Below are 14373 nucleotides of genomic sequence, written 5' to 3'. Positions count from 1 at the left end.
AGAGAGGACCCCACATAACAGCTGGTAGGTGTGTGGTTTAATATTTTGAATTGAAACAGGAAGTGTGGATTGGAGACAGACTTGGAACCAATCAGAAGCAACAAAATAAACATCTGCACAAGACCCCTGAATGTTTGTTGGTCTGTCTATAGAGCATCTGCGTGTGGTTTGGACCAGACTATCACATACTCCTAACTAATGAGTTACCAGAGTGACACTCCAGAATTCAGCATGGAACCCATGCATAGGACGTTAGAGAAAAGTCCAGAAGTAAGAGTTGACTGAAAGCCCTTGTCCACAGGTGTTGTTGGACAAACAAAACAGTCACTCTTTGATGTAGACATAGTTATTATCCCAAATGTCTGGGGGAAAAAATAGTTTTTCTGACGGACAGAAAAGGTTTGGGATTGTATATGTGCAGATAGATTGTTTCTTTAATAGGTTGAGTCTGGGTTTGCTCTTTATTTCTGTTCTCTGTGTAAATCTATCTCTTTCTCTCTCTTGTGTATCCCTCTTTAGTTCTGTCTCTCTGTGTATATCTATCTCTGTCTCTCTCTGGTATCTCTCTACTATTTCTGTCTCTCTGTATCTCTCTATATTATCTGTCTCTCTGTCTGTTAATCTCTCTTATATATCTGTCTCTCTGTGTATATCTATCTCTGTCCTCTCTCTGTGTATCTCTCTATATATCTGTCTCTCGTGTTATCTATCTCTGTCTCTCTCTTGTGGTCTCTCTTTATTTCTGTCTCTCTGTGTATATTCTTATCTCGTCTTCTCTCTGGTGTATCTCTCTAATATATCTGTCTCTCTGTGTATCTTCTATCAATTTAAATTAAGGGCTTTATCTCAGTCTCTCTCTGTATCTCTGGTATCTCTCTTTATATCTTTCTTTCTGTGTATCTCTCTGATGTGATCGCTCTGTCCTCTATATCTCTCTGTGATCTTCTATCTCTTATGTGTATCTCGTATTCTCTCTTTAATCTTTCTTTCTGTGTATCTCTCGTGATTATCGCTCTGTATCTGGTATCTCTCTATGTATCTTTTCTGTTATCTCTTATCTCTCTGTTATCTTTTCTGTGTATTCTATCTTCATTATATCTGTTCTCTTTATATAGTCTCTCTGTGTATCTATCTGTTCTGTATCTCTCTGTATTCTCTATCTCTCTGTGTAGTTCTCTGTATTCTATCTGTGCATCTCTTTGTATGCTTTGAGGCACTCTCTTTCCCTTTGTAACTCAGAATGTCACATTAATGTTTCATGAGCTGTGTGCCCCTGGAGAGGAATACAGTACTTTTCTCTCTCTTTCTCACTTTTCATCGCTCACTCTCATTCTCTCTCTTCCTCTCTCACTCACTCTATCACAATCCTGTCATGTTCTCATTCCCTTTCCCTCTCTCTGTTCTCTCTGACTGAAGCACCCTGCTCCCCTTTGTTTTATGGTGACAGTGTATTCTATTCACCAGCACTGGTTTCAGTGAGGTAATGTTCTCTCTCTTCTCCCGTTCCGTATGTTCCAGGCAGTTATTGGCCCCCGGATATCAGGAGATATGGTACAGTCCCAGTGGTTCCCGCCAGACCTCCAAACCACCCAGCACTGTGAGTTCATGGGGTGTTCTAAAGCATCTCACAATAGGGGGTATCATGTAACCAGCCTTTTCTGATTTGTGGATGTCAAATGGCAAAAGTTGGCTGATCAGAGACAGGCTAACCAAGCTCTTAAATCTTAGGTGACATCATCGCGAAAAGAAAAGTGCATGATGTGAGTTTGTTTAACTCTCCTCTCATGTTGCAGGGCCACTGTTTCTACCATGGTGACGTCCGTGGTGTGGAGGGGTCCAGTGCAGCACTCAGCACCTGCTCAGGTCTCAGGTAAGAGTTACCACAGGTAACATTTCTGGTGACTGTGGTGATCACTAACGGCATTGAATAAGGACATGCCTCCTAAATATTATACATTTTATTTGAATGACAATTCAGTTTATTTGTCACACGGTCATTCTCAACCAACACAATAGGAGAGCAGGTGAAAAGATGGTTTATTTATTGGCCATGCACTGATGTTGAGATATACAGGCCAGTGTGTTTCTCGGTCATTGGGTTCCATGTTAAGTCATTGAGGCTCCAGCAGCATCAGGGAGGAAGTTTAGAGGTTGGGATCCAGCCGTGCCGTTGTTTCCTTTCTGGGTTCACAGAGGAGACGGTTATAGGAGAATCACACACACACACACACACACACACACACACACACACACACACACACACACACACACACACACACACACACACACACACACACACACACACACACACACACACACACACAGGGCTGTAGAAAGCATCTGGAGAAGGGTGCTATTCCTGGTGTCTCCCTGATCCAATCCCACTGAGTCAGAACCTATTGTGCTGGTGTCTCCCTGATCCAATCCCCACTGAGTCAGAACCTGATATGTGCTGGGTGTCTCCCTGATCCAATCCCCACTGAGTCAGAACCTGATATGTGCTGGGTGTCTCCCTGATCCAATCCCCACTGAGTCAGAACCTGATATGTGCTGGGTGTCTCCCTGATCCAATCCCCACTGAGTCAGAACCTGATATGTGCTGGGTGTCTCCTGATCCAATCACTGAGTCAGAACCTGATATGTGCTGGGTGTCTCCCTGATCCAATCCCCACTGAGTCAGAACCTGATATTGCGTGGGTTGTCTCCCTGATCCAATCCCCACTGAGTCAGAACCTGATATGTGCTGGTGTCTCCCTGATCCAATCCCCACTGAGTCAGAACCTGATATGTGCTGGGTGTCTCCCTGATCCAATCCCCACTGAGTCAGAACCTGAATGTGCTGGGTGTCTCCCTGATCCAATTTAATCTCTATTTTTCTACTCTTCCTTCTCTCTCTCTCTTCCTCCTTCTTTCTTTCTTTCTCTATCGTCTCTCTTTCTCCCTCCTCCTTCTTTCTCTATCTGTCTCTTTCTTCCCTCCTCCTTCTTTCTCTATCTGTCTCTCTCTCCCTCCTCCTTCTTTCTCTATCTGTCTCTCTCTCTCCCTCCTTCTTCTTTCTCTATCTGTCTCTTCTCTCCACTCCTCCTTCTTCTCTATCTGTCTCTCTCTCCCCTCTCCTCCTGATACCATCCGGTATCAGGATTTATTATACACAGTTCAACATACAGTTCAGCCAGGATTTAGTTGTCTCAGACCTGACATGTAAATCCCAGCTGTTTTCTAGTTTACATTCTGCTATATCTAACTTCTCTCAGTAGTTATTTGATGGATTCTCTCTTTAACCAGAGACTGAAAAACACTATGTTTTCCCCAGCTATAATAGTTTTAGTTTGTTTTCTAGCCTGGAACTGTTGTGATTCAGATCTCGGTTCCCTAGGGGACTGATTACGGTGAACACCAGCGTCAGTTATCTGATAGAACCCCTGCCTGCTGTCACCATGGATACACAGCTCCTCACGCTGTGTTCCGAGCCGAGAACCTCCGTCTGCCTAACGGAACTTGCGGGCATCGCCATAGCAACCAGGGCCAGGGGGAGGGTCTGGATGACCTCATCCAGGGAATGATGACGCGCGGGGCGGAAGGGTGAGTGCAGGAGGGATGATTAGACTGGTATCTGATATGAGAACAACCACTATCTTCTCCAGTGAATAGAGGGCTGCTTTGTATCAATGAAATATCCAAGAAATGTCAGGCATTTTAAGACTGATAAAAAAATAGAGGCAAACATACTATGAGTTGATAATAAACCATTAGGGGCGGGGTTATGTGTGTGGTGCGCGCCCATACTTATAACAAGTAATCATGCACTGTATAGTTGGCGTAAAGTTCTCTAATATGTCCTGATTTTCTCCAGGAGCGTAGAGACGTGGCCAGAGTATGAAGTATGTAGAGCTGCTGCTGGTAGCTGACCATGCTGAGGTAAGAGGCCAGACACCTTCGTCCATTTTACATGGCCATTTATTCCATCTGTCAGTTGAGAGCGGGGAAAGGATGCATGACCTCCATCTCCTCTTCTGACCTGTGACTCATACTCCAAGGAAAGACTGAACTAGGAGACCATCCATCACTCTGTTACACCCCCCATCCCTTCATCTCTCTATCGTCATACTTAATCCACATCTCCCCACCCCCCCCCCTAATGAGATCTAACAGGGTCTGTTCTAATGAGATCTAACAGGTCTGTTCTAATGAGACTAACAGGGTCTGTTCTAATGAGATCTAACAGGGTCTGTTCTAATGAGATCTAACAGGGTCTGTTCTAATGAGATCTAACAGGGTCTGTTCTAATGAGATCTAACAGGGTCTGTTCTAATGAGATCCTAACAGGGTCTGTTCTAATGAGATCTAACAGGTTCTGTTCTAATGAGATCTAACAGGGTCTGTTCTAATGAGATCTAACAGGTTCTGTTCTAATGAGATCTAACAGGGTCTGTTCTAATGAGATCTAACAGGGTCTGTTCTAATGAGATCTAACGGGTCTGTTCTAATGAGATCTAACAGGTCTTCTAATGAGACTAACAGGGTCTGTCTAATGAATCTAACAGGTTCTGTTCTATGAGATCTAACAGGGTCTGTTCTAATGAGATCTAACAGTCTGTTCTAATGAGATCTAACAGGGTCTGTTCTAATGAGATCTAACAGGGTCTGTTCTAATGAGATCTAACAGGTTCTGTTCTAATGAGACTAACAGGGTCTGTTCTAATGAGATCTAACAGGGTCTGTTCTAATGAGATCTAACAGGGTCTGTTCTAATAGATCTAACAGGGTCTGTCTAATGAGCTAACAGTTCTTTCAATGAGATCTAACAGGGTTCTGTTCTAATGAGATCTAACAGGGTCTGTTCTAATGGGTTAAAGTGTTCTAATGAGATCTAACAGGTCTGTTCTAATGGATCTAACAGGGTCTGTTTCTAATGAGATCTAACAGGGTCTGTTTATGAGATCTAACAGGTCTGTTCTAATGAGGATCTAACAGGGTCTGTTCTAATGAGTCTAACAGGTCGTTCTAATGAGATCTAACAGTCGTTAACAGGTCTGTTCTAATGAGATCTAAAGGGTCTGTTAACAGGGTCTGTTCTAATGAGATCTAACAGGGTCTGTTCTAAGAAGATCTAACAGGGTCTGTTAACAAGGGTCTGTTCTAATGAGATCTAACAGGGTCGTTTCTAATGAGATCTAACAGGGTCTGTTCTAATGAGATCTAACAGGGTCTGTTCTAATGAGATCTAACAGGGTCTGTTCTAATGAGATCTAACAGGGTCTGTTCTAATGAGATCTAACAGGTCTGTTCTAATGAGATCTAACAGGGTCTGTTTAATGAGATCTAACAGGGTCTGTTCTAATGAGACTAACAGGTCTTCTAAATGAGATCTAACAGGGGTCTGTTTCTAATGAGATCTAACAGGGTCTGTTCTAATGAGATCTAACAGGTCTGTTCTAATGAGCTAACAGGGTCTGTTCTAATGAGATCTAACAGGGTGTTCTAATGAGATCTAACAGGTACAGGTTCTGCTCTAATGAGATCTAACAGGTTCTGCTCTAATGAGATCTAACAGGTTCTGCTCTAATGAGATCTAACAGGGTCTGTTCTAATGGGATCTAACAGGGTCTGTTCTAATGAGATCTAACAGGGTCTGTTCTGAGACCTAACAGGGTCTGTAACAGGTTCTGTTCTAATGAGATCTAACAGGGTCTGTTCTAATGAGATCTAACAGGGTCTGTTCTAATGAGACCTAACAGGGTCTGTTCTAATGAGATCTAACAGGGTCTGTTCTAATGAGATCTAACAGGGTTGTTCTAATGAGATCTAACAGGTTCTGTTCTAATGAGATCTAACAGGGTCTGTTCTAATGAGACTAACAGGGTCTGTTCTAATGAGATCTACCAGGGTCTGTTCTAATGAGATCTAACAGGTTCTGTTCTAATGAGATCTAACAGGTTCTGTTCTAATGAGATCTAACAGGGTATGTTCTAATGAGATCTAACAGGGTCTGTTCTAATGGAGATCTAACAGGGTCTGTTCTAATGAGATCTAACAGGTTTCTGTTCTAATGAGATCTAACAGGGTCTGTTCTAATGAGATCTAACAGGGTCTGTTCTAATGAGATCTAACAGGGTTGTTCTAATGAGATCTAACAGGGTCTGTTCTAATGAGATCTAACAGGTTCTGTTCTAATGAGATCTAACAGGTTGTTCTAATGAGATCTAACGGTCTGTTCTAATGAGATCTAAACAGGGTCTGTTCTAATGAGATCTAACAGGGTCTGTTCTAATGAGATCTAACAGGGTCTGTTCTAATGAGATCTAACAGGGTCTGTTCTAATGAGACCTAACAGGGTCTGTTCTAATGAGATCTACAGGCTGTTCTAATGAGACTAACAGTCTGTTCTAATAGATCTAACAGGGTATGTTCTAATGAGACCAACAGGGTCTGTTCTAATGCAGATCTAACAGGGTCTGTTCTAATATCCTTTATTGCTGTCTGACGTGTCTGATTGGTTGAGGTCATCCTGCTGTCCTTACTCTTCCGGGTGAAATTCTTCAAGCATGGCTGTAACTGTGTTGTCTGTGTAGTTTCAGAAGCACGGCGGGGACTTAAATAGGACGAAGACGAAACTGCTGGAGGCAGCTAACTACGTAGACAAGGTGAGAGAACCACACAAATTAACACTGTGGTTCATTTGGGATTTGGGAGATTGTGGGGGTCCTAGTTTTTATAATTTTTGTTTATTTAACCTTTTTTTAACTAGGCATTTAGTTTGGGCTGCGGTGGGGGGTATAAGACACTAACTAAACAATATAATACTGACAAAAGGCACATATCACAGCATACTACAGGTGGTGGAGGGACCTACAATTTTGTGGGGAGAAGGACTGTGAGAAGGCCAGTTCTGGTGACTTTTCATAAGAACATTCTACTGCAAACTGAATGAAAATATAATTTCCCCCTCCAGAAATGAGCCCAATTTCATATAGGTCTGTATGATAGGCAGGTTAGATCACACACTTTAAAAAGTGTAAACATAAGGCTATAAATGTTGCTAGTTAGAAACATATTGATGACTTGATTCCCCCCCCCCCCCCCCCCCCCCCAAAAAAAAACTGTTCCACTGAGACTCAGCCAACCAAGGATCCTGTACTGTGAATATAATGTAGGGCTAGTTACACCTGACCCGTGTTACATTTAGCCCAGTCTTCCCTATGCATTCAACGCCATTGGCGAGCGCTAACTCGCATGGAACAATACACCACTGCTGAACACCACTGCTGAACACCACTGCTGAACACCACTGCTGAACACCACTGCTGAACACCACTGCTGAACACCACTGCTGAACACTCTGGTTCTAAAATGGGGCAGTTTAGGCCTACTCATTTCTTGGATTTGASAATTAAGTATAGCCTGGTAACTCTAGAAAGCTCAGTTATCCTCCACTTTTAACAGTGGCCATCAAAAATGATTTCAAATATGTATTTTCCTCTGGACTGCATTAAGAATGTTGTACAATGATTGAGCATGCATATCTCTCTCTCTTTCTCTTGCAATTTCAATGCGCCTCAAGAGGAATATTCTTTTCTCTCATAGAATGCGACAGGTTGAGCAATTTAATAGGTCAACTATTCTACTATGGAGTTGTCTGATTTTGCTGTTGTTTACTCGTGTTGTTGGCTGTKGAAAATTAAATGGGGACAACAATTTTTCATGAGATAATTCAAATAACCAACGGTACCGGGTCTCAGCTTCGTCTGGCTCTCATTTGGATCATAGGTGCCGGGTCTCGTACCCATCACTGCCTGGTAGAACTAAGAACAGATATAKCTCTTGGTTCACTCCAGACTTGACTGCCCTTGACCAGCACAAAAACATCCTGTGGCGTACTGCATTAGCATCGAATAGCCCCCGCGATATGCAACTTTTCAGGGAAGTCAGGAACCAATATACACAGTCAGTTAGGAAAGCAAGGACTAGCTTTTTCAAACAGATATTTGCATCCTGTAGCAATAATTCCAAAACGTTTTGGGACACTGTAAAGTCCATGGAGAATAACAGCACCTGCTCCCAGCTGCCCACTGCACTGAKGCTAGGAAACACTGTCACCACCGAKAAATCTATGATAATCGAGAATATCAATAAGTATTTTTCTACAGCTGGCCATGCTTTACACCTGGCTACCCCTACCCCGACCAACAGCTATGCACCCCGCAGCAACTTGCCCAAGCCCCCCACCACCCACTCCTTCACCCAAATCCAAATAGCTGATGTTCTGAAAGAGCTGCAAAATCTGGACCCCTACAAATCAGCTGGGCTAGACAATCTGGACCCTCTCTTTCTAAAATGATCTGCCGCAATTGTTGCAACCCCTATTACTAGACTGTTCAACCTCTCTTTCATATCGTCTGAGATCCCTAAAGATTGGACTGCTGCCACGGTCATACCCCTCTTCAAAGGGGGAGACACTCTAGACCCAAACTGTTACAGACCTATATCTATCCTTGCCTTTCTGAAGTCTTCGAAAGCCAAGTTAACAAACAGATCACCGACCATTTTGAATCCCACCGTACCTTCTCCACTATGCAATCTGGTTTCAGAGCTGGTCATGGGTGCACCTCAGCCATGCTCAAGGTTCTAAACGATATCATAACCGCCATCGATAAAAGACAGTACTGTGCAGCCGTCTTCATCGACCCGGCCAAGGCTTTCGACTCTGTCAGTCACCACATTCTTATTGGCTAACTTAATAGCCTTGGTTTCTCAAATGAYTGCCTCGCCTGGTTCACCAACTACCTCTCAGATAGAGTTCAGTGTGTCAAATCGGAGGGCCTGTTGTCCGGACCTCTGGCAGTCTCTATGGGGATGCCACAGGGTTCAATTCTCGGGCCGACTCTTTTCTCTGTATATATCAATGATGTCGCTCTTGCTGCTGGTGATTCTCTGATCCACCTCTATGCAGACAACACCATTCTGTATATATCTGGCCCTTCTTTGGACACTGTGTTAACAAACCTCCAAACGAGCTTCAATGCCATATCAATCAATCAATCAATCAAGTTTATTTTATATAGCCCTTCGTACATCAGCTAATATCTCGAAGTGCTGTACAGAAACCCAGCCTAAAACCCCAAACAGCAAGCAATGCAGGTGTAGAAGCACGGTGGCTAGGAAAAACTCCCTAGAAAGGCCAAAACCTAGGATATATAACACTTCTTCTGTGCCCTCCAACTGCTCTTAAATGCTAGTAAAACTAAATGCATGCTCTTCAACCGATCGCTGCCCGCACCCGCCCGCCCGACTAGCATCACTACTCTGGACGGTTCTGACTTAGAATATGTGGACAACTACAAATACCTAGGTGTCTGGTTAGACTGTAAACTCTCCTTCCAGACTCACATTAAGCATCTCCAATCCAAAATTAAATCTATAATCGGCTTCCTTTTTCGCAACAAAGCCTCCTTCACTCATGCTGCCAAACATACCCTCGTAAAACTGACCATCCTACCGATCCTTGACTTCGGTGATGTCATCTACAAAATAGCCTCCAACACTCTACTCAGCAAATTGGATGCAGTCTATCACAGTGCCATCCATTTTGTCACCAAATCCCCATATACTACCCACCACTGCGACCTGTATGTTCTCGTTGGCTGCCCCTCGCTACATGTTCGTTGCCAAACCCACTGGCTCCAGGTCATCTTTAAGTTTTTGCTAGGTAAAGCCCCGCCTTATCTCAGCTCACTGGTCACAATAGCAACACCCACCCGTAGCACGCACTCCCGCAGGTATATTTCACTGGTCATCCCCAAAGCCAACACCTCCTTTGACTGCCTTTTCTTCCAGTTCTCTGCTGCCAATGGCTGGAACGAATTGCAAAAATCACTGAACCTGGAGACTTATATCTCCCTCACTAACTTAAAGCATCAGCTGTCAGAGCAGCTTACCGATCACTGCACCTGTACACAGCCCATCTGTAAATAGCCCACCCAACTACCTCATCCCCATATTGTTATTTCTTTGCTCTTTTGCACGCCAGTATCTCTACTTGCACATCATCATCTGCACATCTATGACTCCAGTGTTAATGCTAAATTGTAATTATTTCGCCACTATGGCCTTTTTATTGCCTTACCTCCCTTATCTTACTACATTTGCACACAATGTGTATAGTTTTTTCTATTGTGTTATTGACTGTGCGTTTGTTTATGTGTAACTCTGTGTCGCACTGCTTTGCTTTATCTTGGTAAATGAGAACTTGTTCTCAACTTGCCTACCTGGTTAAATAAAGTTGAAATAAAATAATTAATAAAAAATGTTAGTCAAATGATCTGTGTGTGTGTGTTTGTGTGTGTGTGTTTGTGCAGTACTACAAGTCTCTAAGTATTCGTGTGGCAGTGATTGGTCTGGAGGTGTGGTCTGATCAGGACAGGATCAGTGTGTCTGGTAACCCCTACAGTACCCTGGGAGCTTTCCTGGCCTGGAGACGCAAACAGCTACACACACTACCGAACGACAACGCTCAACTCATCACGTTAGTGTGACACACTCCTTACTGTACTCTAGATCTCTTTAATCCATCCTCAATCCATCTCTCTTTCCTTCCATTAAGACCATTCAGTGGAACTACACAGCTGTGGTTTTTGTTTCCCCAGGGGCGTGGCATTTCAGGGCACCACCATTGGGCTGGCCCCTCTCAGAGCCATGTGTTCAGAGTACCAGTCAGGGGGAATCAACTCAGTAAGATTTCTCTAAAGTTGTAATAAAGTTGTGATGTATTTATAATAGCACACATAGATCTAGAACCAAGCTAACATGAGATGTATGTCCCTTTGACTTTCAATACGGGAATCCACCTCTAACCATTGAGCTCTACCCCCTGACCTCTACCCCCCTGCAGGACCACTCTGACAGTGCTGTGGGCGTGGCAGCGACCATGGCTCACGAGATGGGGCATAACTTTGGCATGAGCCATGACAGCCCTGGGTGCTGCCAGGCCAAGGCTGATGATGGAGGCTGCATCATGGCTGCTGCCACTGGGTGAGAGAATCTATCTATGTTGAAAATATCTTTCTTATTAAAGAGATTTTATCTTAATGTGAATAAACCTGTATAAATAAAGGTTAAATAATKATATAATGATTGATCCTGCTTTGTAAAAGACATTCCTGGGACACAAAATGTAGTGGAATAGTAATGTCTGTATAGAAAGAAATATATTACTTAGAGCAGAATTTCCTCTCTGACACGTAGAGTAGAAGGAATAATGTAATGTCTATTGATGGCATTTCTATCTGCAATGCGTTGCACCTTACTGAATACACCCCTGGTGTGTGTGTCGCAGCCACCCGTTCCCGCGTGTGTTTAACGGCTGTAACCAGCGGGAGCTGAGCAGGTACCTGAGCTCCGGAGGGGGAAAGTGTCTGTTCAACCTCCCCAACACCAGAGCCATGTACGGGGGACAGCGCTGTGGGAACGGCTACCTGGAGGATGGAGAGGAGTGTGACTGTGGAGACGAGAAGGTGAGGGGGGGAAGTGTGCGTGTGTGTGGGGTGTGTGTGTGTGTCAGTGATGGTCAGTGCCGCCATTGACATGGCCTTACTTCTATTACAGCATGTTGGATGACTGTCATTCATATTCCATTCACCCAGTTCAATATAACATCGCTAGGTTTAGACTACTACATGATATTCACATTTTCCCTATACCCATCATGAGGTTGCTGAAACCTAGCCTATGAATGAAAGTTTACAACGTAGGTGCACTTAGGTCGAGAGAAAGACAATGAGAGATGACAGACAGTGACACATTCAATACCGCCTTGCACACTCTTAACTGCATGTAGCTTATCTATGGTGTAATCAGTAGTCCAACAGTTGCAAACGAGAGTTTCCATTTGACAAATTCAGGTATTTTTAGCTCTGTTTAAGAAACGTTTGTCAACAGAATCGGCGGAATGAACACAACAGTGATCACGCATAAAAACAGTTCACTTTCATAGCAGCCATGTTGTATTCCTTCTCGCCTCTATGCACTCTCCTCCTCTCACCGTTTCCCTTTGTTTGTGGACTTCAATGAACAACACATCAGCTGTTTGTGACCAGGTGAAAAAAAGTTTCCAAGCCAAACCATGTCATAACCGCTACACACAGCCTACATCGTTGTCCCCATATTAGCTAAAGTAACATCCTAGTCAGCATAGCTAATATAACTAATTCATTGGTAAACCGGCTACAATCATGCAGTAACGTTACAGTGTACAGTCAGTAAGCAGTTACATCCGTGGGCCACAGTGGCAATAAATTAATAAAACCAAAAGCTTACCTTGAATTGGAAGAGTTCCAGTGTTGTGTTGGATAGCCATAGCCAGCTTGCTAACATAGCATCCCTCTGTTTGAGCCGGGTGTTTGAGTAACTAAACTAGCCAGCTGCATTTGCTAGCTAAATAAGTGAATAAGTGTGTTTTAATAAATTATTTGGTGATGTGAATATATTTTGTATAGTTTTATCTTAAAACGGTAACTTTTTCAATGTTTTACAATAAATAAATAAATAAAATTCACTGAGGAGGATGGTCCTCCCCTTCCTCCTCTGAAGAGCCTCCACTGGTGTGTGTGTGTGTGTGTGTGTGTATATACTGATTAATCATCCTCTCTCTGCAGGAGTGTTCCAGTCCCTGCTGTAATGCCAACAATTGTACTCTGAAGGCTGGAGCAGAATGTGCCCACGGAGTCTGCTGTGACAACTGTAAGGTACTGTACACTGTCCTCTTTCTGGTTGTCCTCTCTCTCTCTGTCTCTCTCTCGCTCTCTTTCTATCTTTCTCTCTCTCTCTCTCTTTCTGGTTGTCGTCTCTCTCTCTTTCTATCTTTCTCTCTCTCTCTTTCTATCTTTCTCTCTATCTCTCTCTCTCGCTTTCTGGTTGTCCACTCTCTCTGTCGCTCTCTCTCTCTCTATCTCCCACCCTCTCTCTCTCTCTCTGTCTCTTCTTCCCTCTCTCTCGCGCTCTCTCTTTCTCTCTATTTTAGTGAAGAGTCCGAGGTGTTATTTGTTAGGATCGTTTAATAGTCCCCTTCTCTCTCTCTCTCTCTACCCTCCCTCCTCCCTCCCTCCTCCCTCCCTCCGCTGCCCTCCCTCCTCCCTCCCTCTCTCTCTCCTCTCTCTCTCTTCTCTCTCTCTCTCTCCTTCTCTCTCTCTCTCTATCTTCCTCCTTCCCCCCCTCATTCTTCCTCTCTTCTCTCGTCCTCACTCTCGTAGTTGAAGGAGTCGAGGTGTTTGATCGTTTAATAGTCCCCTTCTCTCTCTCTCTCTCTCTCTCTCTCTCTCTAGTTGAAGAGTCCAGGTGTGTTGTGTCGTACTCCATCAGGGTCATGTGACCTACCCGAGTACTGTGATGGGAAGGCGGAGTCTTGTCCTGCTAACTTATTCCTGGTGGATGGTACTTCCTGTGATGGGGGGCGGGCCTACTGCTACACCGGCATGTGTCTCACCCTGGAGCAGCAGTGTCAATCACTCTGGGGGCGGGGTTAGTACCTATCAATCATTCTGGGGCGGCGTTAGTAGGCATGTTATTGCATGCTGTTATAAAGTAATGGATTGCTTTTATAGTACTTTTCAATGTAATGCTCCCCTATTGAAACCATTGTCTGGTCTGCGGCTTTGACAATATTGCTCACACCTATCTGGGTCCTTCAAATTGGCTCCAAGGGAGAAGGATTAGGGCTTGTTACTGGACTGGGCTCTGGTGTTATTTCTGTTTTCACTATCAGAGATCTTCACAGGACAGGCTTTACCTGACCACAGGAACATTTGTGTGCTTGCAGGAGGTCATATAACACTGTGTGTGTTCTGTCCTCTCTAGACGGCCGTCCTGCTCTAGACCTGTGCTTTAGGAAGGTGAACGAGGCAGGAACATCTGTCTGCTAGCAGGAAGTGACATAACACTGTGTGTGTTCTGTCCTCTCTAGACGGCCGTCCTGCTCTAGACCTGTGCTTTAAGAAGGTGAACGAGGCAGGAGACACCTTTGGGAACTGTGGCAAAGACCTGTTGGGGAAATACAGAGGATGCAGGGACAGGTGAGGAGTCACACAGTCGGCACCAAATGTATAGAAGTGTCTCTCCCTTGAACTACCATTTAACATTTCTTTCACACCTACAAAACAATCCCTACATGTCTGAATCCATGTGACCGGTCCGTTGCTTTAGGGATGCTAGATGTGGTAAGATCCAGTGTGTGAGTTCAGCCTCCAAGCCCCTGGAGACTAACGCTGTTCCCATCGACACCACGGTCCGGGTGGGAGGCAAGAAGGTCCTCTGTAGGGGGACACACGTTTACCGACCAGGCCAGGGGGACGAGGAACAGGGGGACACACTGGACCCAGGACT

The 14373-nt window shown here is 44.2% G+C and overlaps 1 protein-coding gene across 1 annotated transcript in view; it reads left to right on the top strand.

The window, feature by feature from the left end:
* adam19b (ADAM metallopeptidase domain 19b) overlaps window positions 1–14373 on the top strand; it is a gene marked incomplete at both ends in the record, with an annotated part of 53142 nt that overhangs the window by 36536 nt on the left and 2233 nt on the right. Inside the window, 12 exon segments of the mRNA XM_070444643.1 lie at window positions 3377–3444; window positions 3447–3582; window positions 3864–3918; window positions 6573–6644; window positions 10356–10522; window positions 10644–10728; window positions 10889–11028; window positions 11333–11510; window positions 12651–12740; window positions 13317–13512; window positions 13955–14063; window positions 14194–14368. Coding sequence (XP_070300744.1) covers window positions 3377–3444; window positions 3447–3582; window positions 3864–3918; window positions 6573–6644; window positions 10356–10522; window positions 10644–10728; window positions 10889–11028; window positions 11333–11510; window positions 12651–12740; window positions 13317–13512; window positions 13955–14063; window positions 14194–14368 — 1471 coding nt within the window.

The sequence above is a fragment of the Salvelinus sp. IW2-2015 genome, linkage group LG8 (assembly GCF_002910315.2).
Source record: "Salvelinus sp. IW2-2015 linkage group LG8, ASM291031v2, whole genome shotgun sequence".
NCBI classification, from domain to species: domain Eukaryota; kingdom Metazoa; phylum Chordata; class Actinopteri; order Salmoniformes; family Salmonidae; genus Salvelinus; species Salvelinus sp. IW2-2015.
Note: the sequence above shows the minus strand (reverse complement) of the source record. Positions and strands in the feature narration are given on the sequence as shown.